Below are 27,986 nucleotides of genomic sequence, written 5' to 3' on the forward strand. Positions count from 1 at the left end.
GCAAATGTCGAAGTATGCCAAGTTCTTAAAGGAGATCCTTACACACAAAAAGAGGTTTGAAGAACATGAGATGGTCATGCTCACCGAGGAATGTAGCGCGTTGCTTCAAAAGAAACTACCATTGAAATTAAGAGATCCAGGGAGTTTTAATATTCCTTGCACAATTGGTGGTTTTTATTTTGATAAAGCTTTATGTGATTTAGGAGCTAACATTAACTTGATGCCATTTTCTATTTTCAGGAAACTTGGTTTAGGAGAGGTGAAGCCAACCACAATTCATCTTCAATTGGCAGGTAGATTCATAACATATCCCAGGGGAGTGGTGGAAGATGTCCTAATAAAGGTAAACAAATTTATCTTTCCGGTAGATTTTGTAGTTTATGGAAGAAGACCGGAACATACCTTTAATATTAGAAAGGCATTTTCTAGCTACAAGTAGGACTTTAATAGATGTAAACCAAGGTAAACTAATCTTAAGGGTGGAAGACGAACAAGTGGAGTTCAATGTTTTTAACACTATGAAATGTCCACCCGAGTTAGATACTTGCTTTAAGATTAGCATCCTTGATGACAAAGTAGCAGAAACCTTAGAAGAAAACTACCCTAGCTCACCCCTAGAAAATTGTTTAGTCAACTCTATGATTATAGAGGCTGAATTTGAGAAGGTAGATAAACAACAATTGAAGCCTTATGTGTATAGTGGATTGAAGGATAAAAGGGCTTGGATTTTCCTAGATGATCCAGATTGAAGATTTGAAAAGTCAAGCTTACGACTCTAATAAAGCGTTTCTTGGGAGGCAACCCAAGCTCTCTACTTTAATTTTGAGTTTTGTTTTGAATTTATTTTAGATTTTTGTTTAATGTGTAAGTTGTGATAACTTTGGTTTGGTTTGATATGTTAGTTGTTTATGTTTCACCCATTATTTCTGTTATACACACTAAATTGGCCAAGAAAGGCGAATAGTTTGTTTTTTTTACTAGATTTCCGATGACTATTGGACACGACAAACGTTATGTATGCCTTCACGCGATTATCTCCACGTTCATCTTGAACACGAAGGGCATTGTAGTTGTTCTCTTTGTACATTAAGGATAATGTTAATCTCTAACGTTGGGGCTAAGGAATTTTTTTTTTTTTTTTTTTTTTATGGCCAAATTTAGTTTCATTCGATGGACATCTTTGAATATCTTTTGCTTTGAATTATCTCTTTAAAAGCTTTTGGGTGGAATTGTTTTAGGTGTGTTGTAGGATCAAAGAGTTAATGTATTTTGTTTTGTTTTGGAACTCATACATAAGTCAATGATAAGATCATGATTGTGAATTTGTGACATTGAGATTTTATTAACTTTCGCGTAGTGTAAGGATGATAGTGGATGACAATTGCATTTAGTTATGACTTTCTTGGGAATGAGTTTGATTGGTTTAATAATTCAGAAACTTAGAGACGTTTTATGTGTGTTTTTATGGGCAATAATTTTTTTGTGAAAATTGTACATAAACTTTAGAACTTGTTTGATAACCACTTAGGGCGAAATCCTAGAATCCACATTGCTTAGGATATAATTTAGGCAATTTTCTTTGAAACGATTGAGCTTTTCAAGCCAACCTATATTACTTTATCCCTAGTTAACCGTTTAAGCCTATTATTATACACTTGGTAAGCCTTTTTTTTTTTTTTTTTTTTTTTTTTGGTAAACCTATTATATCTCACATTGACATGAAGCCTAAACACTTTCCGACAAATCTTATTGTGAAACTTAATTTAGGGTGACCTTATAAGAAAACTCATGAAAAGAAGTGTGGTAGAAGAAAATAAATATATCTTTTGGACCACAACCTAAGTATGTGCAATGAGATAGGTTGGGGGTTGTGAAAAGAAAAAAAATGATAGTAGAAGCAAGGTGGGGTAGACGAATTTTTTTTTATGAGTTACTATCTTCCTTAAAAAAAAAAAAAAAAAAAAAAAAAAAAAAAAAAAAAAAGCAAAAGAAAGAAAAAAAAACTTTGAAAAAAAAGAAAAATTTGCAAAAAAATAGGAAGAAGTAGCTGGGGAGAAAAACTTGAAATGAGGTATATTACATGAGGGTTTGTGCTAATGTTGGAAGGAAGAGTTCAATCAATGTGAAAGGGTAAAGGGTAAATAAGAAGGGAAGCAAGAAAGAGATTGTTCATGGTCATTTACTGTAAAATATTAAGTCTCTTACATTTTGTTAAAAATTCCTTTCCGTTCTTTCATAAACCATTACCCTAGCCTAACGTTACAACCATGAAAAAGACCTAATAATCCGAGGTAGTGATTGGATTCTACATTAGTGGCCTATAGAGTTTGATTGTACATTTGTTTTATTTTCTTGCTTTGCCTATAGAAGCTATGCAAAAAATCATTTAGGTTTTTAGATGAATGGTTTGTGAATGATTATGAGAGGGTCAATAACAAAAGTATAGTTGAAATTCACTTATTCTTTGCATTTGCGTGTTGTTAATTATTCGATTTGTTCACATTGACACAATTTTTGAGACTATTATATGTATGGATCCTAAAATGTTTGTTTGAGTCTTTAGTTTTCAGTCTAGGTGAGGTTAGGTTCGGATGTTTGTGAGTATCATCGCTGGAAACCCTACGAGACTACAACTTGTTCAACTAAGGTTGCCTAGAGGTTTAAAGGCTTGTTGCATACGCTAAATGCAATCGTGTTAATCTACGAAAGTGACTTAGGATAGTTTAGATATAGGTTTTCATTGTTTGTTTTATTTTCAAGCTTAAAGACATTTTTTATCGCTTAATTTGTTAGGGACTAGCAAGAAGCTAGTTGGGGGTTGTGATAAAAGCTTGAAAATACATATTTTGTTAGTGATTCAATTGGATTATTTGTGGAAAAATGTGTTTAATTTGTTAAATATAACTTAATTATTTCATAAATGTCTTTTATGGAATCACGGGTATGTTTCCTCTTAAAGATGATATTCAGATGAAGGTTATATCGACGATAGAATGTGGGATGACAAGAATCAAATGGTTTGGGATTTGGAGCTGAAACGAAGAAGTTAGGGCGATTTGAAGTTAAAGTGAAAATCCTAGAAAACGCTCTAGTTTTGAACATGCGACAGTAATTCGACAATAACTTAAGCTGTAGATTTTGGATTGAGATAATTCTTGAACCGTTGGAAAAAAGATTCAAAGGGCTACAATTCATATGTTTACCACTTGGCAAGATTCGAACTTTATCATGCTCAAAAACCACCGTCTTGTCAAGATTTCGAGTTTTGGGGTAGAATCAACTATGCCTATGCACAGTGCCGCGACACAATTGTGATTCTGGACTTTTTTTACATTAAATTTATGATGTGTATTTCTTGTCTTAAGAGTTTTAAAGTGATTAGGATAGTGGGAATCATAACCCTAAAACGCTAAGAGTATAAATAGGTGTCTTTAGCTGATTTTTATGGAGATTAAAAGGGAGAGAAGTTCAACTGCTCTTTGGAGATTGCAAATTCCTGCAATTTTGAGTCATTAATTAGGGAAGTTTTTCTACTCTTTCTTATATTCATGTTTATGAATATAATGGCTTTTATTATTGAAAGTATGAACTAATTTTATTTTTTAGGGCTAAGATGTAGCCCAATTTTATGAATATGCATTGAATTATTTGTTGCTAATTTTTATTAAGTTTTGTTTTAAGTTTTATTATTGCGCTTAAAGCTTTCAATTCTTAAGGGCCCTAGAGTTGAATGATTTTATGGGTTAAGTTGAGATCGAGAGATGAAACCTAATTAGTCTAAGGTAATAAAACCGTAGATTGAGCGAACGCTAGAGATAGGTTACCTCGATCTGTGAGGCTCTGGTAAATTCCATAGAACTTAATGATCTCTAATTACTTAAATCTGATTAGAGAAAATTCGGGTTAGTAATTAGGAGTTAATTTGCTAATTGTTCGAAAGAAAATTAGCGAAATATTAGGGAGTTTGGTCTTTATAATAAGCTTAATTGGGTTAACGATAATTGTCAATGCATAGGATTAAATTGGTGTGAAATCTATGCCCTAGGTTTAGTCATATTGATTTCCTACTAAAGTGTTAATAAAAGTCTATTTTTGTTTTGTTTCTAAGTTGTTTTATTTTTCATTAAATCATTCTAAAAATCTAATTAATCAAATAGCAATAAAATAGGTTAGTGTGATACTTGGTATTAGTAATTACCTTGGGTTTGATATCCGTATTTATATACTTTATTACTTGCACGATTTTGTACACTTGCGAAAATCAACAACAACCCAAAATGGATTATGTCAATTCATAAATGAGTTAATTTGACTAACCATAAATCTTTAATATTACCTCCTAGGCTTAACAATGCCACTGATATCATTAATGATGGTTATCTTAGCTTGATTTGACTTTGAACCTATAAGCTTCGGGAGGACTTGTAAAACAAGGTTCAATTTCAATTAACCAATAAAATCAGTCAAAACTGCAACTAAGCTGCATCTTAAAGAACTTTTAACAATGAAAGATCCAAGGAAAGGACTAATTATTGCTCTCTGTTTTAAATTTCACATATCATTTATAGTCAGATAAGCCCTTATGGATTCAATTTACGGCTCACAAAATGAAGATACTTACCAAAAGCGAATGTTTAAGGAATGTTCAAGGAGGAACCTTATCACACAACATCAGATGAGGTCATTTAAAACAAAGGTAAGAAACATGTAAACATAAATATTTTGATTAACGTGTTTGGTATAGTAGCCATTACCAAATGACAGAACCCATAATAACACCTAACTGTTATGGATGTCTATGCACACAGATTTTGGCGGATGGGAGAGGCAAGTTTGATGAACTTCAAATCTAACATTTTACAATGAATATCATCGTCTATAGTTAGAGTTAAATGCACATTGAATTTCTTTCAGAGCATCAACATATGAAATCAAAATTAATATAACCCACAATTAAATATTCCTTGTGCCTTTTTACCATTATTGGAAAATGCACAATGGAAAGAATTACTCACGATACCCCAAGATTGAGAATATCTTCAACCCAGATTTCTCCCTTCCCCTCAAATCCACATCTGTTCTGCATATAGAGATGGTATTAGGACCAAAGATATGACATAAGCCAAACTCAGTAGGACGGTAGTGTTTCCCCTAGCTGTGCAACCAGTGAAAAGGACTTCCAAGCATGATAAACTCTTTTGAAAAGCATTATGTTTGGAACAATTATAACAAGAGTACTTCAATCAAGCATATTCCTTCTAAGTGGACCGCATTCCTAAACTAATTTTTTAGCTGAAATCTCATCAAACCACCACCATTAGAAACCAAACTTTCAACAAGCACATTAACAAAGACTCAAACTTGGCAACAATCCAGATCATAAATTCCAAAATGCGAAGAAATTAAAACACTTACAGCTCAATTCTTCCTCTGATCTTCCTCAAGAGCTTCAAATTATCATGCTCAGTATGCTTAATAAGCTTCTCTATAAACACACGCCTCTCAACCAGACCAAGCTTCATGACATCAACCACCCTCTTCCCCTCACCATCCACAACCTTCCCTTCTCCCTCCTTATCGAACAGAGGAGACTTGAGCCGGTCAAAAGTCGGCAGCCTCTCAATGGCAGCCCATTGTTGAGCAATTTCAATGTCAGAAATGAGCGCCTCATCGTCATCCTTCCCGCTGCCTCTTTGACTCGAAGATGTCTTATGCCTCAAAGAAGACTTTAAGCGCCTCGTCGTCATCCTTCCCGGAGCTTATAAAAAACGAAGGCAAAAACAAAGGACGACGATCGGACCTTGAGACAATCGGAGGAGGAAGAAGAGAAGTCGGCGGCGCGTGAAAGAGAAACGGTGGGCGCAGATCTAAGGAGAGAAGAGAAAGCCATTTGTTGAAACAAAAATGCTATACCCACCGAAAACTTGCACCGAAAAATTGCACCGAAACACGTGGAAGCTGCCACGTTGCACCGATTGAAAACAGACATAAGGGGGACGACCGTCCAAATTAGGAGGACGGGCGTCCATTCTATATAATATGTTGGACGGCCGTCCATAGATATGGACGGCCGTCCTGATAATTTGGACGGCCGTCCCTCTATATGGGTTGGCCGTCCCTAAATGATGAACGGTCGTCCTGCTAATTTGGACGGCCGTCCCCCTATATGGACCGGCACGGCCGTCCCAATTATGAAGGACGGCCGTCTATCTCTATGAGGACAGCCGTCCAAATTATCAGGACGGCGTCCCTAAATGATGGACGGGCGTCCCCAGTTTGTAAAATTTTATATATTATTTTTTTTTTAATATAATGTAAATATGGACGGCCGTCCCTAGTTATATGGACTGCGTCCATCTACTAGGGACGGCCGTCCAAACTACATGGACGCCAGTCCATCTACTAGGACAGCCGTCCAAAATACATGACTGGCGTCCATGTTAAAATTTTTTTTTTTTAATTAATATAAACAATGCTTGCCTAATACGTTCATTTAAGCGCCCAATTTTTTTTCTCTCTTTGTCTCCCTCATTTGTTTTTTTCTGTTCTTCGTCTGCGCCATTTGGTTTTCTTAGCTTCTCCTTCTTGCGTGTTGTGTTCCTTGACGCCGGTTACTTCCTCAACAGCCAAGCACCAGCAGCAATATCTCGTCCTACAGAGATAACCTTGAAACAAAAGTAAATATCAAAATTGCTAAAGCTAGGATTTGTTTGTGAAGTAAAGAATTTTTGACTTATTTTATATTCTATTTTAGATTGAATATATGTTTGAATGGATTGAATAATGTTTGATAGATAATATTGTTGGTGACATTTGTGAACTAGATTCGTGAACGTAAAAACTGGTATTGTTGTGCATGAAATAACTGAATATGGAAGAGTCCAGTTTGCCTCGTTTCAATGATGTTGAGGTAATTGTTTTAGAAACTTTTTTAAATATGGGTATTGTATTGTTTATTATGATCGTTTACATTCTATTTTATTTATTATAAAACCATTGAATCAGGAAAAGGAATGTGATGATTAGAAGATACGGGATGTGCAGAGGAAGAAGTGGAGCCTCATATTGATGGTGTTTGATTCAGTTGATAGTTTGGTGAAGTATTACGAAGGTATGGGAATAAAATGGGTTTTGAAGCAATGATACGTACGTCAAAGAAAGGAATGATGGAGTTATGAGAAACGTGACAGTGGCTTGTTCTTGTTCTGGGAGGAGAGAAGTAAATGCAGAAATACCTTGAAAAACAACCTGTTGCAAAACAGATTGTAAGAGTCGAATAGTGCAACTTTGAATGTGAATACAAATGGAAATTAAGTCAGTTGTGCTTGAGCATAACCATGACTTACAAGTCCGACGAAAAGAAGATATTTCAAGTAAACCGAACGATACAGCCTTTTGTGAAAAGGAGCTTGAAGTTAATGATCAGGCTGGATTAGACCGTGTAAAAATTTTCAGTCATGTTCAGTTGAGGCAGAGGGTGTAGAGATTTGTCTTTTCTACAAAAAGATTGTAGGAATTACATTGAAAAAGTTAAAGGCTACGACTTGGAGTTGGAGATGCTTCGGCAATGTTAGAGTATTTTATGAAAATGCAAAAGAGAATTCCAATTTCTGGTACATGATTATGTAGATGAAGAGTCGATGGAAGAATGTGCTATGGGTTGATGCTAGATGTAGGCCGCATATAAAGATTTTGGTGATGTTGGACTTTCGACACAACTATCTGACGAACAAGTAGATATGCCATTTGCGGCTTTTGTGGGGTGTTGATCATCGACATTCCATTGTTAGGTTGTGGGTTAATTTCACATGAGGACACAAGACATTTGTATGGCTTTTTCGTTCTTGGCTTGAATGCATGGATGTTGCTCCTAATGGAATTATCACTGATCAAGATAAGCCTGCAAAATGCAAATGAGATTGTTTTCCCTAGTCAAGACATAGGTGGTGTTTTGTGGCATATAATGAAGAAACTGCCTGAAAGTTAGAGGGTATAACGAATATGAAACTATAAATCTACGTTACAAAATATTGTGTATGATTCGTTGGCACGTGAAGAGTTCGAAGAACGGTCGAACAAATTCATTGATGTGTATAACCTTCATGAGAATGAATGGTTATCTGGATTGTATAAAGAAAGATTACGTGGGTGCCTGCATTCTTAAAGATACATTCTGGGCAGTATGTCTACTACCCAACGTAGTGAAGTATGCATCATTTTTCGATGGATATGTAAATTCCAAAACAACATTGAAACAATTTGTCGACAATATGATAATGCATTGCAGATAAAGTGGAAAAGGAGAGGGAGGCTGATTTTAGATCTTCAAGTCTTGGATACCATGCATAACGAATTACCCCATTGAGAAACAATTTCAAATGCATACACACCCGCAAAATTTAAAGAGTTTCAAGAAGAGATTGCGGGAAAGATTTATTGTGAATTATCTTTTCTGAAAAAGTCCGATTCGTATGAGGAGTATCAGTTTAGAAGAATTTGGTTTGGAGATAGTAATCGGCGTGTTCCCTTTCTGGTTTACTTTGAGAAATTTCATGTGAATTCGCTGCAATTGTCATTGGTTTGAGTTCAAAGGGATTTTGCAGACACGCCCTTATTGTGTTGATTCATAAAAGGTTTCACACATTCCAGATAAGTACATCTACGACGTTGGAGGAAAAACATAAAAGATGTCATACGAAAATCAGGTAAGTATATAGGTGGAGCACAAACGTTAAGGACAGCGTTTTGAGAAGTTGTCTAATCTAATGTTGACAGTAGCTGATATGGCATCAAACAATGAGGAAGACTGTAACTGTTGATGGAATTGATTACTGGAGTGAAAAATCAGTTGGAGCAGAAGAAGATGAGGGGGTTTGTTAGTAAAGAGGGGGACAATCCTCAGAAAGAGGGGATAGTCTAATTAATAGTCCACGTAGCTCGCAGCAAGGTCGTCCTCCATGCAAAAGAAAACAATCGAAGGTTGAACGAATTGTTCGTAGAGCTAAAAATAAAATCTCCGAAAACAAAGACTTGGTATGAGTTATACACCCATCTGACATCATTTTGTTTTTTAAAGATTATTTACGTATTTGAAGTTTATTATAATATTTACTTGATATTAATGTGTTATGCTACTTTATAGGGAAAGAATCATCAGCAGACCAGCCAACATTGCTGAAACTGTATTGGGAACTCAAGTGTTGTCAAATGATTTGTTGCTACTACGTATGTGTTATGTATGTTGGATAATTGTAAAAACCTTAAGTTTTCTATAACGTGCTAAATTGTGGTTATTAAACATTGACATTGTCCACTGGTCCGGTTCAGAATCTCGAAGCAATAGTAATTTATGTCCTGACAGAAAATGTAAATGATGAACATGTTTCGGTGGAAGATTTGATATCGTCCACTGGTTGGAGCTTGTTGCATTTGTATTCGGTAGAAATTACTTGCGTTGTGGTTAATTTCTGATGAATGCAGTTGAGCTATATGCCGAATCAGTTGTTTTTGTTTTATTCTTTTTGTTGCTGATTGGGTAAGTAGACTGTTGGTTGTAGGGTGTTGAATTCATAATAATAAATAAATGTATATATTATCCTTATTCGGAATGTTTTCAGTATATATTATCGTCACATCTTATTTTAGATTATCTACATTTCATTTCAGATTATACTGTGCCACATATAATCTTCATACATAACATTTATACTAAAAATTAACATTCATATGAAATTGAGAATTCAGCTAATTGAGATATATTGTGAAATCAAACTTTATTAATTAACATATTTCTGTACATACAGTTCAGTATTTGAACTACACATAATTACAATTAACATTCATAGTCGGTGCCCAATTAACTATACAAATGTTGAGAAACAGAGATTGTTCAGTAGTTCTTCATCCTAGTGTAGGGGGTGGAGGCTGACTGGAGGAGGACGAGGTTGGTGAGAATTCTTCATCATGTTGGATATTTCTGTCATGCGTTCCCCAAGGATGTCAACCGTTTCTTCTATTCTGATGCGAACGAGTTGAAATCACTTTGCAACTGATCCTGTTGTTCTTGCATTTTCCTCTCAATACGTGAAAAACTCTCTTCTTGAAACCTTTCAATCCGATCAATTCTGCTTACTATTTCATCTAAGGTTTGAGAAGACATTTGTTCTACATTCTGAGAAATCCAGGTTCCTACTCGTTCTTCTTCTTTTCCGCACTAGACTCGTCCTTCATTTTCCCCTTCTGGATAGGGACACCTCCCTGCACCGTGCCTCTCCCAATTTCATCCCTAATCAACCCCATCCTCCTGTCACATTCTTTTAATCAAACCCATTTTAGAAATGTGACCCCCCCCAACAAATTATTTGCAAAAACGTTATCTTATTGGCTTCATCTAAAGGGTGGTCTGAAAACCCAACTTCTGACATATTAGCGTAACAATCATCCCCCAATAATTTCACCCTCTTCTGCTTTAATCTCTCCCAACTTTTTAATCAATAACTGAGCTGAATTTACTTGCTTCCCTGTTACTGCTGCTTCCATCAACAATAAATCCTTCACTGTCACATTCCCATTTGTCTCTTTCCTGCCATTAAATGTGAAGGTCAAAATCTGTGAAAAACTCTCATGGCAGGATTTCTTAACTTCGTAATTTACACTGTGGATGATAAACCCCTATTCCGAAACTCCGTCCAAGCTTGTCTGGAATCCCACGTTTTGGGTACGCTATCCAACCTTCAAAATCAATCCCTATCCAGTTTGCTAAGTCCTGTGGCCTTACTACACAATTCTGATTCTTTAATCTAAAAACATTGTATACGGCGGTAAATCATCAGTACTTGTCTCCACAACTTCCAAACTACTAAAAAACTCGTAAATCAAATGCTTATATCCGTCATATGTAATACTCGCCACTGCTCCCATTTCAATTACGGATCCAACCATTAATCTCATCACCTAAACCCAAACTACTTATAAATCCTATATCCAAACTTCTTCCAAGACAAATATCTATTTTCGCCATCTCTTTGTATTGTTTTTATGTTGCCTGTCTCGAAATTGGACTCCAGATGACGAAGAGCCTGCATCCAGAGTGCTTGTGTTTTTTGCTCTTACCATTTTCGGCTTCCTTCTAAAACCCTGCAAAAAACATATCCATAAGTACATCACAAACACATAGAGCAAATGTATCCCACTTTTAACAGTATACATCAAAATTAATCCACATTCTTGGGATAGTCATATTAAGAGCTGTTTGATTTCTGTATGTGTTTGAATGGGATTTCTTTGGTTATGTCTATATGCATTTTAAATTTAAAATCCCAGCCACCTTTACCTGCATAAATTGGCCAAAATGCAGTCCAAAACCATGTAATTTCAGCCTCTAATTCATGGTTCTGGACTGCATTTTTGCCATTGATGCAGGTAAAGGTGGCTGGGATTTTAGCCACCTTTACCTACATAATTTGGGCAAACATGCAGTCCAGAACCATGAATTGGAGGCTAGAATTACATGGTTCTGGACTGCATAATTTGGGCCAAAATGCATTCCAACCATGTAATTCCAGCCTCCAATTCATGGTTCTGACTGCATTTTTGCCCATTGATGCAGTGTAAGGTGGCTGGGATTTTAGCCACCTTTACCTGCATAATTTGGGCAAACATGCAGTCCAGAAGCATGAATTGGAGGCTGGAATTACATGGTTCTGGACTGCATTTTTGCCCAAATATGCGGCTGGAACCATGTAATTCCAGCCTCCAATTCATGCTTTTATTCAACAAAAATGCAACCCATAAATGCATATAAACCACTCTCTACTCACTTAACACACACACACAACTCAAATGCGCAATACAATTCCCAAGCACACATTCAGCAAGATTCTAACACCAAATCCAACCACAACTCAGATAATGAAAATGCTATATTGATAATGGTAAGAGTTAAGGAAACAAAGGTTGTTGAAATGAAACAGTAAACAAAACACCACTTCAATTCAAATCAATTCAAATCAACTCCAACTCACTTATAAACCTGCAGCTCAACTCATCCACTTCAAATTTGAACATAAACTTTCAGCAAAAATGCTTTATAACTTATTTCCAACTTCACTCAATCAGTTTAGGAACACGCAACAAAAAAAAAAAAAAAAAAAATAACATATGTTTAAGCCTGCATTGGTAGTTCAGCTCCCAACTCGGATTGTTTATAACACTTGCTTTATTTTCATTGCTGTATTTAATTGTATCAGCATAATATTGAAAAAAAATTGAAAAACGAAAGTGTAAGCCACACACCAACAAACGCCTTCACAGAGAGCAGATCACACAAACAACAAAAATGTAAGCATTTTCCAAGCCAAAAACACATCAAAACAGAACACTTCTATTGTGCAATCACACAAACCAATCCCACCAAATGGACTGGATTTCTCCAACACATTCATCCAACAAAAAAAAATCAAAAAAAAAAATTTGAGAAAAGGAATACTTATACCCGCGGCTGATTTGGCTTTTTGAGATGAAGAAGACCGTGAACCAGAGCGCGCAGATGGGATGAAGAACCAGACGAACCAGAGCTCAGATGGAAGAAAGAAGAAGAAGACCGCTGCCCCTTTTTTTTCAAACGCTTTCCCAAAAAGTGCAAAATAAACCTAAAACGTTTTTAATTCTAATTTTTTTAAAAGTTTTAAATAAACCTAAAACTTTTTAATTTCCTTTTTTTATTTTAATTAGAGGTGGGACGGTCGTCCCATTCCTTAGGGACTGGCGTCCCTTAAGTATGGACGGCCGTCCATACTTAAGAGACGCCCGTCCCTAAGGAATGGACGGGCGTCCCTTAAGTATGGACGGCCGTCCATAATTAAGGGACGCCCGTCCTTAAGGAATGGGACGACCGTCCAAATATTTTTTTTAAAAATTTTAAACAAAATTATGGACGGACGTCCATTCTATACGTACGCCCGTTCACACATTAGGGACGCCTGTCCACAATTTGTGGACGACCGTCCCAGATTTTTTTTAATTTTTTATATTTTAAAAACCGTCCAAAATTAAAGGACGGGCGTCCATCAACATATGAACGCCCGTCCAATGTTTATGGACGGCCGTTCATGACCTGTGAACGGTCGTCCCTAATTTTTTTTAATATTTTTTATTTTTATTTTGCAATGGACGGGCGTCCTCTAAATCAGGACGCCCGTCCATAGTAAATGGACCCCGTCCATATAATATGGACGGGGGTCCATATGAGTGAACGGCCGTCCATATTATGGACGGCCGTTCATTAAATCAAATTCAATAACGCCAAAACACGTGGGATGATTTGGATGGTTGAGTCAGCACACACGTCAGCCGGTACAAAATTTCGGTGTAAAAACACTGGTGTCTGTAGCATTGCTGTTGTTGAAAACAATAGTGCAGCTTTTCCCGAGGCTTCTCCTTTTAACAAGCATAAACCCTAATAAAGGGGAGCAGAAAAGAAAGGAGGGGCCTGGCTTTGAGTTTTGAGAGGAGGCAGGCAGGCAGGCAGTGGCCAAAATACGAAATGAAGTGTTTTTAAAAGCAAAAGAAAACAATTGTTTTTTCTCAGTTTTGGGTTAAGCGTTGCAGAGAATCCCAAATCCATAACAAGGAAATTAAAGTCTAAGATGCCAATAAGGCGTCTAAATCAACAAAGAAATGATGCCTATAATAATGGCATCAATTCACAAGTTATCAAACAAAATTCAAGTACCATTGAGAACTAATTATTATGTCAAAATGCAATGTCAATACATGAAAATACACCAGCTTCTCAATATGGGCTACTTTCAATCGAGTCAATATTATTACAATATTTCTTCACCTCTCTCTCTCTCTCTCTCTCTCTCGTTTATAATGAATGAATTGTCCTATGATTTACTATCATACTCATAATAAGAGAAAAATATGTTTATATACTAGATTTAAGTGAGTAAACATAGTTTACAAGGATTCTTATTCCTAAGCCTAACCCGAGAAGAAATTAATAACTTGAAAAAATCCTACAGTGAGACCCTCGAATGCGTATGTGTAACCTAATAATGTTGAAATAGTCTACAACTCCAATAGTAATTGCCACTATCAAATTTTGATATCCAAACTTTTTGTAACTAATTGATTTTGGTTACTAGTAATATATATTATTTTTAATAAATAATATTTAGTGGCTAACATTTTGGTTGTGAACAACTCTTATTAACAACTATAACTTTAGTTGCCAAAATAACATACCCAAAATTTCAATTTATTTCAAGCGGGAAAATGGGGCGCCCAAACTGATTTGCAGAATTTACCATGCATTTGGATTAGTTGCTAAAAGAAAATAATTTGCAACTAATTAATTAGTTATGCAGTAGTAATTTTAGTCATAATTTAAAATATCATTTTTTTCATTTTATCGGGAAAGTGGGAGCCAAAAAAATTTATCAACTTTTAGCGACTAAATACATCTTAGTTGCTATACATAATTTTTTGCAACTATTTGTAATATGTACAAAATAATTAGTTGCCATATGTACCTTGGGCCCTTTGTAATTATTGTTAGAAGCTTGGATATTTTGGTAATTGTATCATTTTGTAACCAATAAAAATAGTTACAAATTAATTAATAAATATTTGCATCTAATTTAGCAACTATTCAGTAGTTGCAAATAATTGTTTTCTATAATCATAATTTTAGTTGCAGAATCTCTTGTTGTAGTTAACAATTGTGTTGTAATGTTGGAAAAATTTACCACCCAAGAATTGGCAACAAAATAAATTAGTCGCTAATGTGATGTTTTCGACAACACATCAAATTAGTTGCAAAATATTAATTTTAGACGCCAAAGATTAGAATAAATGAGTCCCATAATTTTATTCTCCTTTAGCCGACCGATTGGAATTTAGTTACTAAATATGGGGTATCTGCAACTATTTTTGTCTAGTTGTAAAAAAAATTGGTTGCAAAAAGTATTTTTTCTTGTAGTGTCTTATTTTTTATAATGCTTTTGAAAAGAGAATTCATTATTTTATTTGCTACGTGAAGTCAGCCTTCAAATAATAAACAATGATTTACAGGCATCAGCTTCTACAAAACATCTCTTCCTCTTTGGGGAGAAAGATGAATGAATTTTTAATCGGTAACTCCAGAACTATATATTTCGGTTGTTTTACTATTTAAGATAAATTTTTCTTTATTCTTACTTTCTGAATTTAAAAAATTTTCAGGGCGATAATTGTTATGGAATGGGAGGAGTTGGCAAGATTATTACAGGTAAATATATAACAAGCATATTAGTTTTAAGAGTAGATCTACTTCTCTTTTTTTGTCGTTTTCTAAATTTACACGTTTTCTATGTCGTATTCGAAAATTATTTTCAAAAACTAAGATATAATTTAACAATCTAATAAGTTGTATTACCATATTTTTAAATTTGGAAACATACTTGATCTTATATATATAAAAGAAGAATTCTAAGTTTAGGGATATAGAAAACCGAGAAAAATGACATTTTCTTTTTTCTAATTTTATGCTCCTTTTTTAAATTGTATTCTAAGTTGCACTGACTAAACTACCGTTGGAATCTTCTACTCCTAAATGGTGGTCAATGGAGCAAAAGGAGGCTATTCTAGGCAAAACTATATTGTTGGATAAAAGCTCAATGTTGTCGTTTTGATGTTTAAGATCTGCAGCTCAAAGTGCTATCGTTTTAACTAAAAATTGTCTGCGTTGTACCCAAGTTTTTAACAATAACAAAAATTTCTTGTAGTATACATTCCAGATTTTTGATATTATGAATCTAAGAATGCCCATCTTTTAGCGGATCCCTCATCCAAAGTCAAATTGTACACGCAAGTGAATTGATACGTGATGAATAATGCATTTGATTTGTAATGATTTTCTACTGTATATATAATTTATGTTTTTATATTATTAAATTATATTTTATTGTTATTATAATGTTTAATATTATTTATATGATGTTTTAAAGATTATATTAATATTTAATAAAATATGATATCAGTAGCCATTATCTTAGATGTTATAAATTTATTATGAATCATAATCGAACTTATAATAATATCACTTTAAATAATTTAATATAACAACATTAATATTGTTACCCAAGCCACAACAATAGTAACTGTAGAATATTTATGTTTGTCAAAATTATGAATTTTGTGTGTGCACAACAGTTATGTGTGCACACTAGCTGCCAATCCTTTCATTTGGCTTGTCTCATCTATTGTGTGTGTGCACATCAATTCTTTGTGCTCACAGTTTGCCAGACATGTGTCTTGGTTTGTTTCGTCTTGAGTGTGTGTGCACAATGGTCTATGCTTATACTCTCGCTTTAGACTTTTTGCAACCCAACACAAGTTGCATGCCTGATAAAGAGAAAAAGATTTTGTTTATGTTTGTCTCTTAATATTTAGGACCTTTTACATGTGTCATAAGATCCTGAAGTGGTCCTAGGGAATTCTTTCCCAATTTGTTTTATGGTCCAAACCAAAAGAAGGAATACTTTCCTTATTTGGACAAACATCTCCTTGTTGGCTAACATGACACTATTTTGTTAAGTAAGAAATCCTTTATTATATAATACTCTTTCTTGCGTAAATGAATCTAACATTTTGATCTTTTATTTCATTATACTCTAAATTTTCTTAGAGTATTCTTTCTCTTAAGGTTCAAGGTTCATTTTCCATTTTTTGCCAAAACCTTACCATATCAAACATAAACTTGATGGGTCTTGGAACGTGGTTCCTTTGCTGATGCTGGTGCTGGTGCGTCGCATCGGTGTTTGAAGCTTGGTGGTTTACAAGCTGTTTTCAGGTGTGTTCCCAGCAAGAAGGAGCTCCAAGGAGTTGCTATACGTTAAGGATTCAGAGTGTGGTGCTAAGTGTAAAGTTGAACAGGGAGTTCTTTTTATTGTAACTTAGATAAGCTTTGAACTATATCTTGTAATATGTTTTTAACTTAGTGGATTGCTTCGATCAGGACAAGGTCCCTGTAAATCTAGCTTAGGGTTTGAGAAAAAACAGAGAAATTGCAACTGAATTGTAACTAAATTTCTCTCTGAAATGGATTGAGTTTTTTACAACGACAACAGTGAAGAGAACATTTCTCTCTGTAAACAGGCTTCTAGGGCCTGGTTTGATAAACTCAAGGCTGCCCTCCAAGACAAAGGCTTTCAAAACTTAGTTTCAGATTCAAGCTTGTTTGTTCTTAAAAAATCATCAGGACTAATCTATGTTCTTGTTTATGTTGATGATATTTTAATCACTGGTTCTGATACAACCTACATAACTTAGTTGTTGGAAGACTTGAATGAGAAATTTGCCTTGAAAACTCTAGGATCACTCAAGTATTTTTTTAGGCCTGGAAGCACTCAGAACAGCAGTTGGTATACACCTCAGGCAGTCTAGATATGCTTCAGATTTGCTTGTTAAAACCAGAATGATTGATGTACACCCATGTTCCACACCAATGGCTGTTGGTACTCGATTGAGTAGTGATGATAGTGATTTATTTGAGAATCCTACATTATATTGCAGCACAATTGGAGCCTTATAGTACCTAACACTGACTAGACCAGATATTAGCTTCACAGTTAATCGTCTTAGTCAGTTTTTACAATGACAACAGTGAAGAGAAAAATTTTCCCTTTTATACAAAGTGAAGAGTAAAGGTAAAGTGACTGCTTTTACAACTGATTATGTTATAAACAAAACGACACCGTTCTGTAGAATATCATTTTCCTCCTGCTATTTGAACTCTTTACACTTTTGTCCTTTGATCAACAGTCCCATGGATTTAGGCTAAAAGTGGATTTAGCTTAACCATGTATATGACTATGTTCTTTACTTTCTACACCTGTGTTTGATTTGGGTAAAATCTGGAAATCTCTTAATAAACTTAGTAATTCTCCGCTACTCTTTAAAAATGGGTGATCCAAAACCAAAGTGGTTTTAACCAATCCCCAACAAGTGGTATTAGAGCAAGTTCTAATAAGTTACTTCAGTAAATCCTTACCCATTTTACTTATTTTTGTTTGCATCTGAGTGATCTGGCTGGTGGACGAAATCTGTTATGTATTGCATTTATTACTTCAGATCTGTTATTTGTCTGTGTATGCACTTCCGTTTGTGTGTTAGCATCTGTCTGACTGTTTTTCGTCATGAGTTTCTTCACGGAAAGTGAATCTGCTCATAGACCTCTTATGTTAGAAGATCCTAACTATTACACATGAAGACCTAGGATGCATGCCTTCCTTAAGTCTATAGTTGAAAGAGTCTGGTCCACGGTAGTGAATGGTTGGACAACCCCGGTTATTGTTAAAAATGAAGTGTCTAGACCAAAACCTATTGCTAGTTGGATTGCTGATGAAATAACTTTGGAAATTATAACTTTAAAGCCCTTCATGCTTTTTTTAATGCTGTTAATATGAACCAAATGAAAGTCGTAGCTAATTGTGAGCTTGCTAAAGATGCTTGGAACTAGTATCGTGAAACGAAATAGGCTTAGAAGACCTGTCACTGATTTTGAAAATTTGAAAATGAAGAAGATGAGACTATAACTGATTTTTATGGTAGAGTGTGCGATATTTCTAATGAATGTTTTGCTTTGGGAAGAACATATTCTAATACTGAACTTGTCAAGAAAATGCTTTGCTCTTTGCCCTAGAGATTTATGTCAAAGGTCACCACCATTGAAGAATGCTAAGATTTGGATGCTATGGACATCGATGAACTAATTGGCTCTCTCCAAACCTATGAGCTGAATCTGCAATGATGGGAAAAACAAAAACCGAGCAAAGGTTCGGCTCTCAAACATGAGGTTGATTCTAATCCTTTTGATGACTGTAATTTAAGCTCTTTGGATGATGAAAATTGTGCTTTACTTACAAAGAATTTTTCAAAGTTTTTAAAGAAAAACATGAAAAAGCCTTATAATAGTGGTTATGGCCTAAAACCTTTTCTGAAAAAGCCTTATGAGCATCAAAACCCTAGTACCTTTACAAATAAATTTTAAAAAGATAAAGAAAAGAAAAATAAAGGTATCAAGTGTTTTGAATGTGAGGATTTTGGGCACATACAATCTGAGTGTGTTAACAGGCTAAAAAAAAAGAAAGGTAAGGCTATGGTTGCTACTTTGAGTGAGAGTGAGCATGATGAGAGTGATAATGATGAATCGTGTGATGATGAGAATGTTTTAGCCTTCACTGTGAATCAAGAAGATGGTAAGAGTGAAGTTTTAGATGACACTAAGGATATCTATGTTGAGCAACAAGAAGCATATGCTAAGATGTATGACCAATGGCCAAAGGCTATGAAAAAGTTTCAATCTCTTGGTATTGAGAATGCTTCCTTGTTGAAACAAAAGAAAGCCTTGTTCGAAAAAATTGTTGTGCTTACAACTGAACTAACTAAGGCTAATGGACTTGAATCAGTTGATAGTGGACATGTCACTTATGGAGATGGGAAGAAAGGTAAAATTCTTGGCAAGGGATCAATTGTGCTTCCTAATTTTCTAGTTTTGAAATATGTCGTACTTGTTGATGGTTTGAAAGCTAATTTGATTAGTATTAGTCAAATTTGTGACAAAGATTTTGTGGTTCAATTCTCAAAGAAACAAGTGTCAAATCTAGAATGGTAAAGGTGTTTCTCTCATTGAGGGAAAAAGGTCAAATGACAATTGTTACTTGCTTACTAACCGTGTGTCATGTTTTAGTTCAAAAACAGATTCTACTAACTTGTGGCATGAGAAGCTTAGTCACATGAACTTCAAGGACTTGGTAAGACTCTCAAAGAAGGAAATGGTTAAAGGACTACTAAAGCTTGAACTTCCAAAAGGTAACGTGTATGGTCCATTCCACCAAGGTAAGCAAACCAGAATATGTCATAAAGCTTTGTCAAATCTCAATACCTCATGTGTTTTGAAATTGCTCCATATGGATCTAATGGGGCCTATGCAAGTTGAAAGTTTGGGAGGTAAGAGGTATGTGTTTGTTTGTGTTGATGATTTTTCAAGGTATGCTTAGGTTGATTTTTTGCATGAGAAATCTGATTCATTCAATGCTTTTTAGAAATTGGCTAAAAGGTTTCTTGTTGATAAGAGTTCTAAAGCTACAAAGAATTAGGAGTGACCATGGAAAGGAATTTGAGAATATTGATTTTGCTAATTTTTGTGAATTGTAAGGCATATTTCATGAATTTTAAGCACCAATAATACCTCAACAAAATGGTGTTGTGGAAAGGAAAAACAGAGTGCTTCAAGAGATGGCTAGGGTAATGCTTAATGCCAAAAAGCGGCCTACAAGACTTTGGGCAGAAGCCATTAACATGACATGTCATATTTCCTATAGAGTTTAACTTAGAAAATGAACTATTTAAACTCCCTATGAGCTATGGAAAGGTAAGAAACCTGATCTCTCATGTTTTTATGTGTTTGGTTGCAAATGTTACATCTTGAATGATAGAGAGAATTTAGGTAAGTTTGATTCTAGGAGTGATGAAGGAATTTTTATTGGATATTCTTCCAATAGCCGTACATTTAGGATCTATAACATGCACTCTGAAAAAGTCTTAGAATCCACTAATGTTGTGTTTTGTGATGTAGAAGATTTTTCAGAATATTCTCAAGAATGTGAAATTCAAGACATATATGTTCCTCGTGTGCCCACACAAGATGGTGTGAACACTATTGAATCTTTTGAGCCTAAACCTTTGGCAAATATGTTGTCACCTACTACTGGTGCTACAACAATGGGATCTGCTTTATGCAAAGAATCATCTACTGATTCATCATTGTAAAATGAGGGGATAGAGCTGGTTGTTGATCTTTCTAATTAAAACCTTCAAAGGAGAAATCAAAGAAGAAAAGATCCACCAACCTGGGTTCAAAAAGCTCATCCACCTTCAACCGTGATTGGAGATCCAAATGAGGTAATGGTTACAAGAAGGAGAAGACAAAATGAAATTAACCATCTTTGTTATATGTCTCTTGCAGAACCTAAGAATGCCAAACAAGCTTTAGAAGATGAAAATTGGATTGAAGCAATGCAAGAATTTGAATAGTTTGAAAGGAATGATGTGTGGACGCTTGTACCAAGACTAGAGGGAATTAACATAATAGGTACCAAATAGGTTTTCAAAAATAAAACTGATGAGTTTGGTAATGTTGTCAGGAACAAAACTAGGCTTGTAGCTCAAGGATATACACAAGCTAAAGGAATCAACTTTGATGAAACCTTCGCCCCTGTTGCCTGACTTGAATCAATCTGGTTGCTGCTGTCTATTGCTTGCTGCCTCAAGATCAAATTATTCCAAATGGACGTCAAAAGTGCCTTCTTGAATGGAATGCTCACTGAAGAAGTATATGTTGAACAACTTATTGGCTTTCAAGACCCCCACAAACCTGATCATGTATTCAGATTGAAGAAAGTTATCTATGGTTTGAAACAAGCCCCATGAGCCTAGTATGAAAGGTTGACAACTTTCCTTCTTGAGCATAACTATGAATGAGGTAATGCCGACAAAACCCTTTTCATTAAGCGTGCTAACAATGAAATTATATGCGCATAGATTTATGTTGACGATATTGTGTTTGGTTCTACATCTCATTCACATGCTCTAGAATTCATTAGTCTGATGAAAAATGAGTTCGAGATGAGTATGGTAAGGGAATTGAATATGTTCCTTGGTCTTCAAATTAAACAAATGAACAATGGCATGTTTGTTTCCCAATCAAAGTATGCTAGAAACATGTTGAAAAGATTTTGTCTTGAGAATGCAAAACATGCTAGAACCCCTATGAGTGCTACCCTTAAGCTGTGCAAAGACGAACATGGTAAAAAGGTAGATAATAAGATGTACCAAAGCATGATTGGAAGTCTTCTTTACTTAAATGCAAGCCGGCCTGATATTTGTTTTATTGTTGGTGTTTGTACTAGGTTTCAAAGTAACCCATCTGAGTTGCACTTGAATGTAGTGAAAAGAATCATGAAATATGTTTCAGGTACGTGTGAATTTGGCCTTTGGAACTCATTTGATTCTAATAGTTGTTTGGTTGGATATAGTGATGTAGATTGCGCAGAAAGTTTGGATGATAGGAAGAGTACTTCAGATGGATATTTCTATCTTGGAAACAATCTTGTGACATGGTACAACAAGAAGCAAAATGCAATCTCCCTATCCACTGTTGAGGTTGAGTACATTGCTGTAGAGAGTCGTTGCACTCAAATTTTATGGTTAAAGCAAATGTTAATTGATTATGGTGTTGATCAAGATTGTGTGACTATTTTCTGTGATAACATGAGTGCCATTAACATCTTTAAGAATCCAGTCCAGCATTCTAGGACTAAGCACATTGATATAAGACATCATTTCATTAGAGAGTTAATTGAGGAAAACATCATTACACTTGCTCATATGAACACAAAATCCCAATTGGCTAATTTATTTACAAAAGCACTTGACTATGATACTTTTGTTTTCTTGAGGAAGTCCATTGGACTACTTCAACTTGAATAGTTTTTCATTTCAGTCAATGAATAAAGCATGAACAAAGAGTAAACTTGGACTTTAGGGTTTTTGACAAAAAAAAAGAGCAAATTCTTGGACTTTCAAAACAATGAAATTGCAGCTGGAAATTGTATATATTATTTGTAATATCTAAAGAGAAAAATATCATTTTTAATAGCTTAATGACACTTTTCTACTCATAAACTTTTAAAATATCATTTTATTATCCAAATTTATATTCTAAAGGGGAACAGAGAGCAAACTTGGTCCAGGCTATTAGGGTTTTTGAAAAGGTGAGACCGATGAGTCTTTTGGTGATAAAATATTGGATTTTGGTGGTGGAAGGTTGGACTTTTAAAAAATAAATGAAAACTTGAGCCTACGTTTAATGGCTTCTTTTTATTTAAGCTAATACATAATAGAGTAACCGTCATGTTCCCACTCAAGGTTTGGCGAAATAGCAAGTTTCCACATCTAGTTTCATAAATTCTAGACAAAAAATAGTTTAATATGACAGTCAAAGGGTAAATTTGTCATTTTTACTGTATTAAATCTGAAGAAAAAAATTTGAAACTTTAAGCAAAGGATAGATAATTATAATTAAAAAAAAAAAAAAATGAAAACCTGGGCCTATGTTTAATGGCTTGTTTTTATTTAAGTTAATATATAATATAGTAAGTGGCAGCCCCAGTTTTTTTTTTTTTTTGTCAAGGAGACACTTTAAAGAAAGAAAAAAAAATTGATATCTACGTATGGTAAAAAAAAATCAATAGTTTATAATTTAGAATAAGTTATAATAACTAAAATTCAGATAAAGTAATAATAATAATTATTTTTCATTGAAAAATTCTTTGAATTTGATTTTTCATATGAAAATTGCGATGTCAATTAATTAGTTTTATACAGTGTAAAAAACTCTTGGGTCCAATAGTAGGTGTGCATACGAGCCGAGCCGAGTCGAGCCGAGCCGAGCAATGGCTGGCTCGAGCTCGGCTCGTTGAGACATTGTGTAAGCTCGAGCTCGACTCGGTTAATTAATTGTAAGGCTCGAGCTCGGCCCGGCTTGACTCGTTAAGTTTCGAGCCGAGCCGAGCTGAGCTCGAGCTTGAGCCAAGCTCATTTGCAGATTTTTAAATAGGTTGCAGATTTGCAGATTTTTGAATAGCCAAGCTCCGTAATTCAAAAGCAGCTAAAGTTGTAGTAAAAGCATTTGAATAGGTTGGAGATTTATCTTCACAGCGTGTTGTAATGGGAAATTAAGATTAGTTTTCATAGCATTAAAATTTATTCCGGCAAACCACATAGTTTTGCAACTTAATATAAAATCATGCTACATATCAATTAAAATAGCTGAAGCTAATCTTGAGACAATATAATTTATATGCTTGTCAATATCTGTGCACATGTAAAACATTATGTAGAAAATCTCAACATCCGTCCACACTTGCTACAAGTGGTTAATGCTTAATATTCAATAAAAGTCATTAAATTTAAAATTGTTGGCTCATTGAGCATCCATACAAGTGGTTAAAGAAAACCATATGACTTACAGTCCAACAATTAAATTGTTTTCGCAAAGAAATCGCAGGCAAGGGAAAAACTATAACAAAATGTTCAGTATAAGCATTGAGTGAAAACTAAATTCAGATTCAGGATTTTTCTACTGCAGCAAGTAATCAAAATACAACTGTATCAAGCATGGTTCCCAGAGTCTGCACTATGTTTGAAGACATCAGGTTGGACACATGTTCCTCAAGGTGCTTCTTAGCATCTTGCCTTGCTACATTAGCAATTGCCAGCTTTTCTGGTGGCAACTCATCTTCCTCTTGAACTGCCTTGCTATATTTGACAGCTAAGTTTAACATCTCCTGCACATGCCAAAAAGAAAAATTAAATAAATATCACATCGGTTTGATTATAACCTATAGTGTATGTTTCTATAGACAAATTTTTCAGACCAATTTCGCTTACCAACTCAAACACACAAAACCCAATTACAAAACCGTCTCAAATCCCACAAAACTCAACACTAACCATAAACAAAATACAAAACACTGCCATTTTCAACAATCAAACACACTCCACATTACGAAACCACCAAAGCAGCTGAAGTTGCAAAACCATAAAACCACCAAACACACTCCTACAGACTAAAAATGTATCCAAGCAATAAAAATCTGCTAGCTGAGATAAAAACAAACCTCAATTGGTTGCCTACTTGAGCTCCAGTTGAAGTTGATCTGATTGTAGGGAGAAAAAGAGAAACAAATCATATAACAATCACTTTAATGGTTTAACTAATTTCTCATAAAAATTTCAACATTTACTATCACCAACCTGTTAAGATTCCACCAAAACTTCATAGGATCGGAAGCCGAAACTCCGCATTTGTCTTCTCTTTCTAAACAACAAAAAGGAAAACATATTGTTTGAATAATGTTAATAAATGACCAAATTAATACATAATTTTAATAAAATGGACTACAGAAGTATGAAACTTACTTTATAACTTTTCTTGACTCCATAGAGATTGTGACACCAATCACCACCACAGATAGCATTTGCACGGTATCAGGAGACGACGATGATTGATAAGTGTCAATAACTCGACTCCCCGCACTAAAAGTTGCCTCCGAAGCGACTGTGGTGATTGGAATTGCAAGTATTTCACGAACCATCTTAAATAGAATGCGATAGTTTGTTTGATTTACCTTCCACCACTGTAACGCATCAAATGAGGTATCATCCTTGTCCCATAACAAACATTTCTCCTCTAGATAACGATCTAACTTAGATTTCTCATGTTGCACCGTTTCAGTTGTCCTAACAAACTGGCAAAACCGTGAACTAGTACGTTTAGGGCGTTGTACATTGTCCCGCTGAACTTTATTGATTTCTATGGGTGGTTCACTGTTGGCAAATTGAGTTTCCGCTGCATATTCCTCATAAATCTCATACAAGGCAGCTTGCACTTCATCAATTTTGTCTTGTGCTTCTTTATGAGGATACATTTGTGGGTAGGCAAATTGCAACATCCTCATTTTCATCCTCGGATCCAATACAGCTGCAATTGCCATTATGAAATTGCATTCCCCCCAATACTTGTCAAACTTTTCTTTCATCTTTCCCACCATTGACCGAATGAAATCATCATCATCAGAACACTTTTCATCTAGCAACTCTTTTATATCAACAATTTCTTGCAAAAATATGTTAGAAGTGGGGTACTCACTCCCCGATATGACATTGGTTGCCGAGTTGAAGTCTTCCAAAATCTCACACACTTTCTTAAGTTTTTCCCAATCTTCATCTATTGGGGCAAAAGTAAAGTTATTATCCAATTGAACTAACATTGGAAACACATCTTTGTACTGAATTGCAAGTGTCAACATCTGATAAGTAGAATTCCACTTTGTTTTGCAATCAAGTATGAGTTTCCGTTTGGGCAACTGCAACATCTGAACAATCTCTACAAACATAATTGCTCTGGTCTCTAATTGCTTGACATACAAAATATACAGTCACGTATGTCTTGAATGATGGGCTTAATTTGGGAAAGCTCATCTTGAACCATGAGATTCAATATATGTGCTGTGCACCGCACATGAAACAATCTCCCACCACACATTAGCTTCTTGTTTCTTCCTAAATTCTCCCTCAAAATCTTGATTGCCGCTTCATTACTTGAAGCATTGTCAACCGAGATACTGAACACTTTGTTCTCAATTCCCCATTCAATTAAACACTTATGAATAGCAATAGCAATCTCAACACCAAGTCGAGGAGCCAGTATATGAACAAAATTGAGCACACGCTTCTGCAACTTCCAATCATTATCAATAAAATGTCCGGTGACAACCATGTACTCAAGCTTCTGATTAGAAGAATTCCATAGATCAATTGTCAAACTAATCTTGTTAATACTCTTAAGCAAATTAACTAACTTCTTCTTTTGTATTTCATACACAGTCACACAATGTTGTTTCAAAGCAGTACGCGTTATCTTCTCCCATAGTGACATACCACATTTTTGCATCATGTTAAAACCCTCATCCTCCACAACTGTAAATGGATGCTCGTGCATGAGCACCTAGTTTGCAGCTAGTTCCCGCATCAAATTTATATCAAACTTGGCATCTGAAAATGCAAGTGCAGATCGCATTGAGATATCATCTGTTGAATTGGCTGGCCGAAAAAACAACTATGTTTGCATCTGACTACCTATTCGCTTCAAACATGATTTCAAATGTCTTGCAAACTAAGTTGTGCTCTTGGTTTCCGTTATTGCATTAACAATAATAAAAAAGAAAAGTAACTACAAAGAAGTCATTAAAAGAAAGAAGTACTAATTATGGAGGCAACTTAAAAGAAGGAAGTATATTTTTGAACTATGCAGACATGCTGCCTAATGGATAAAACAGTTTTAGGCCCAGTTTCTGTTCTATAACTGAAGTTTAATATAACTTTGCCAAAGCACAAAATACTTTTATCTGAATATGAGGTCGTGCATAATTGGCAATCCATGATATGATACCATTCATTTCCCTTATTTATGAATCATTGTCCCCTTCCCACTTTCTCAGTCGCTCTTGAATCACTACCATAGATGAACCACATCTCTTTTATCTCATTACCCTCATTTATCTAACAAAGCTCTTCTAGTTTACTTGTTCCAACAGCACAAAGCAGTGTAGTGAGCTTATATTATATGTTTATATATTTTCTGATCACAGGATTCAAGCAAATAGAAGCTCAAATCAAATGTGGACTGATGATTAATTGATATGCTTTTCGTAATTGTGTGGTGCAGTGCAGACATGCCATATATGGCGGAAATTGTGGGTCGGTTTATACATAAAGTGGGAAACCTTAGAGAATGATTGTAAAACAGAGAACATTATAGTTATATATGTGGGTCATGGCTGCCTGCCACTTATATATAAAATTCAGGAATAATTTCACCGAACCTAGTTTAATTATAATATGTTGGAGGATACTCAATAAATATTCAAATCTTTATAAGCCTCGATCCTAATATCTTCTTACGATAATTATAGTCCTTAATTGTTTACTGGATATGTTTCCAAACTATGATGTCCCTGCACACTGTGCTGTTCAAGACAGAATGTTTCTGCCAAATAAGAAGGGTCTTGAATAAGGATAGAGTTCTTAGAGATATCTAAGAAGGCTCTAGTTATATTTTTAAGAAATTAAATTAACTAGTTCAGGGGATAGATAACTAGTTGAGTATATAGAACCTGGGATATGTCACTAAAATATTGATGAGTCTACTCTTGTTCATCAGATTGATTAAATCATTCTTACTTTATATTGCCATTTATCTACAAAGTGAAATGGTTGCCACTGTGAGAGAGGAGGTTAATAACTAAAGCATGCAAATGAAGATCTGTTAAAGCAAGTAGAAGGGCTTCAGATGAACAGGTTCAATGAAGTTGAAG

The 27,986-nt window shown here is 34.9% G+C and overlaps 1 protein-coding gene across 1 annotated transcript; it reads right to left on the bottom strand.

Annotated features, from left to right (window-relative positions):
- Positions 1 to 24,203: 24,203 nt before the first annotated feature.
- LOC116120672 (zinc finger BED domain-containing protein RICESLEEPER 1-like) lies at positions 24,204 to 26,611 on the bottom strand. Its single transcript, XM_031406646.1, has 5 exons — positions 26,132 to 26,611; positions 25,030 to 26,027; positions 24,865 to 24,924; positions 24,746 to 24,767; positions 24,204 to 24,395 (listed from the first exon to the last, which is right to left on the bottom strand). The coding sequence occupies exons 1-5, from the start codon at positions 26,609 to 26,611 to the stop codon at positions 24,204 to 24,206; spliced, it is 1,752 nt and encodes a 583-aa protein (XP_031262506.1).
- Positions 26,612 to 27,986: the final 1,375 nt, after the last annotated feature.

This window comes from Pistacia vera, unplaced genomic scaffold (assembly GCF_008641045.1).
Source record: "Pistacia vera cultivar Batoury unplaced genomic scaffold, PisVer_v2 Contig940, whole genome shotgun sequence".
In the NCBI taxonomy this organism is placed as follows: domain Eukaryota; kingdom Viridiplantae; phylum Streptophyta; class Magnoliopsida; order Sapindales; family Anacardiaceae; genus Pistacia; species Pistacia vera.

Excerpts from the sequence above, each read along its gene's own strand:
- LOC116120672 (XM_031406646.1), bottom strand. The coding sequence starts at position 26,611 with ATGCACGAGCATCCATTTACAGTTGTGGAGGATGAGGGTTTTAACATG. Across the intron at positions 26,028-26,131 it reads GTGGTGGGAGATTGTTTCAT|CAATTAGAGACCAGAGCAAT; the intron begins GTGCGGTGCACA and ends TTGTATGTCAAG. Across the intron at positions 24,396-24,745 it reads CAACTTCAACTGGAGCTCAA|GAGATGTTAAACTTAGCTGT; the intron begins GTAGGCAACCAA and ends TGGCATGTGCAG.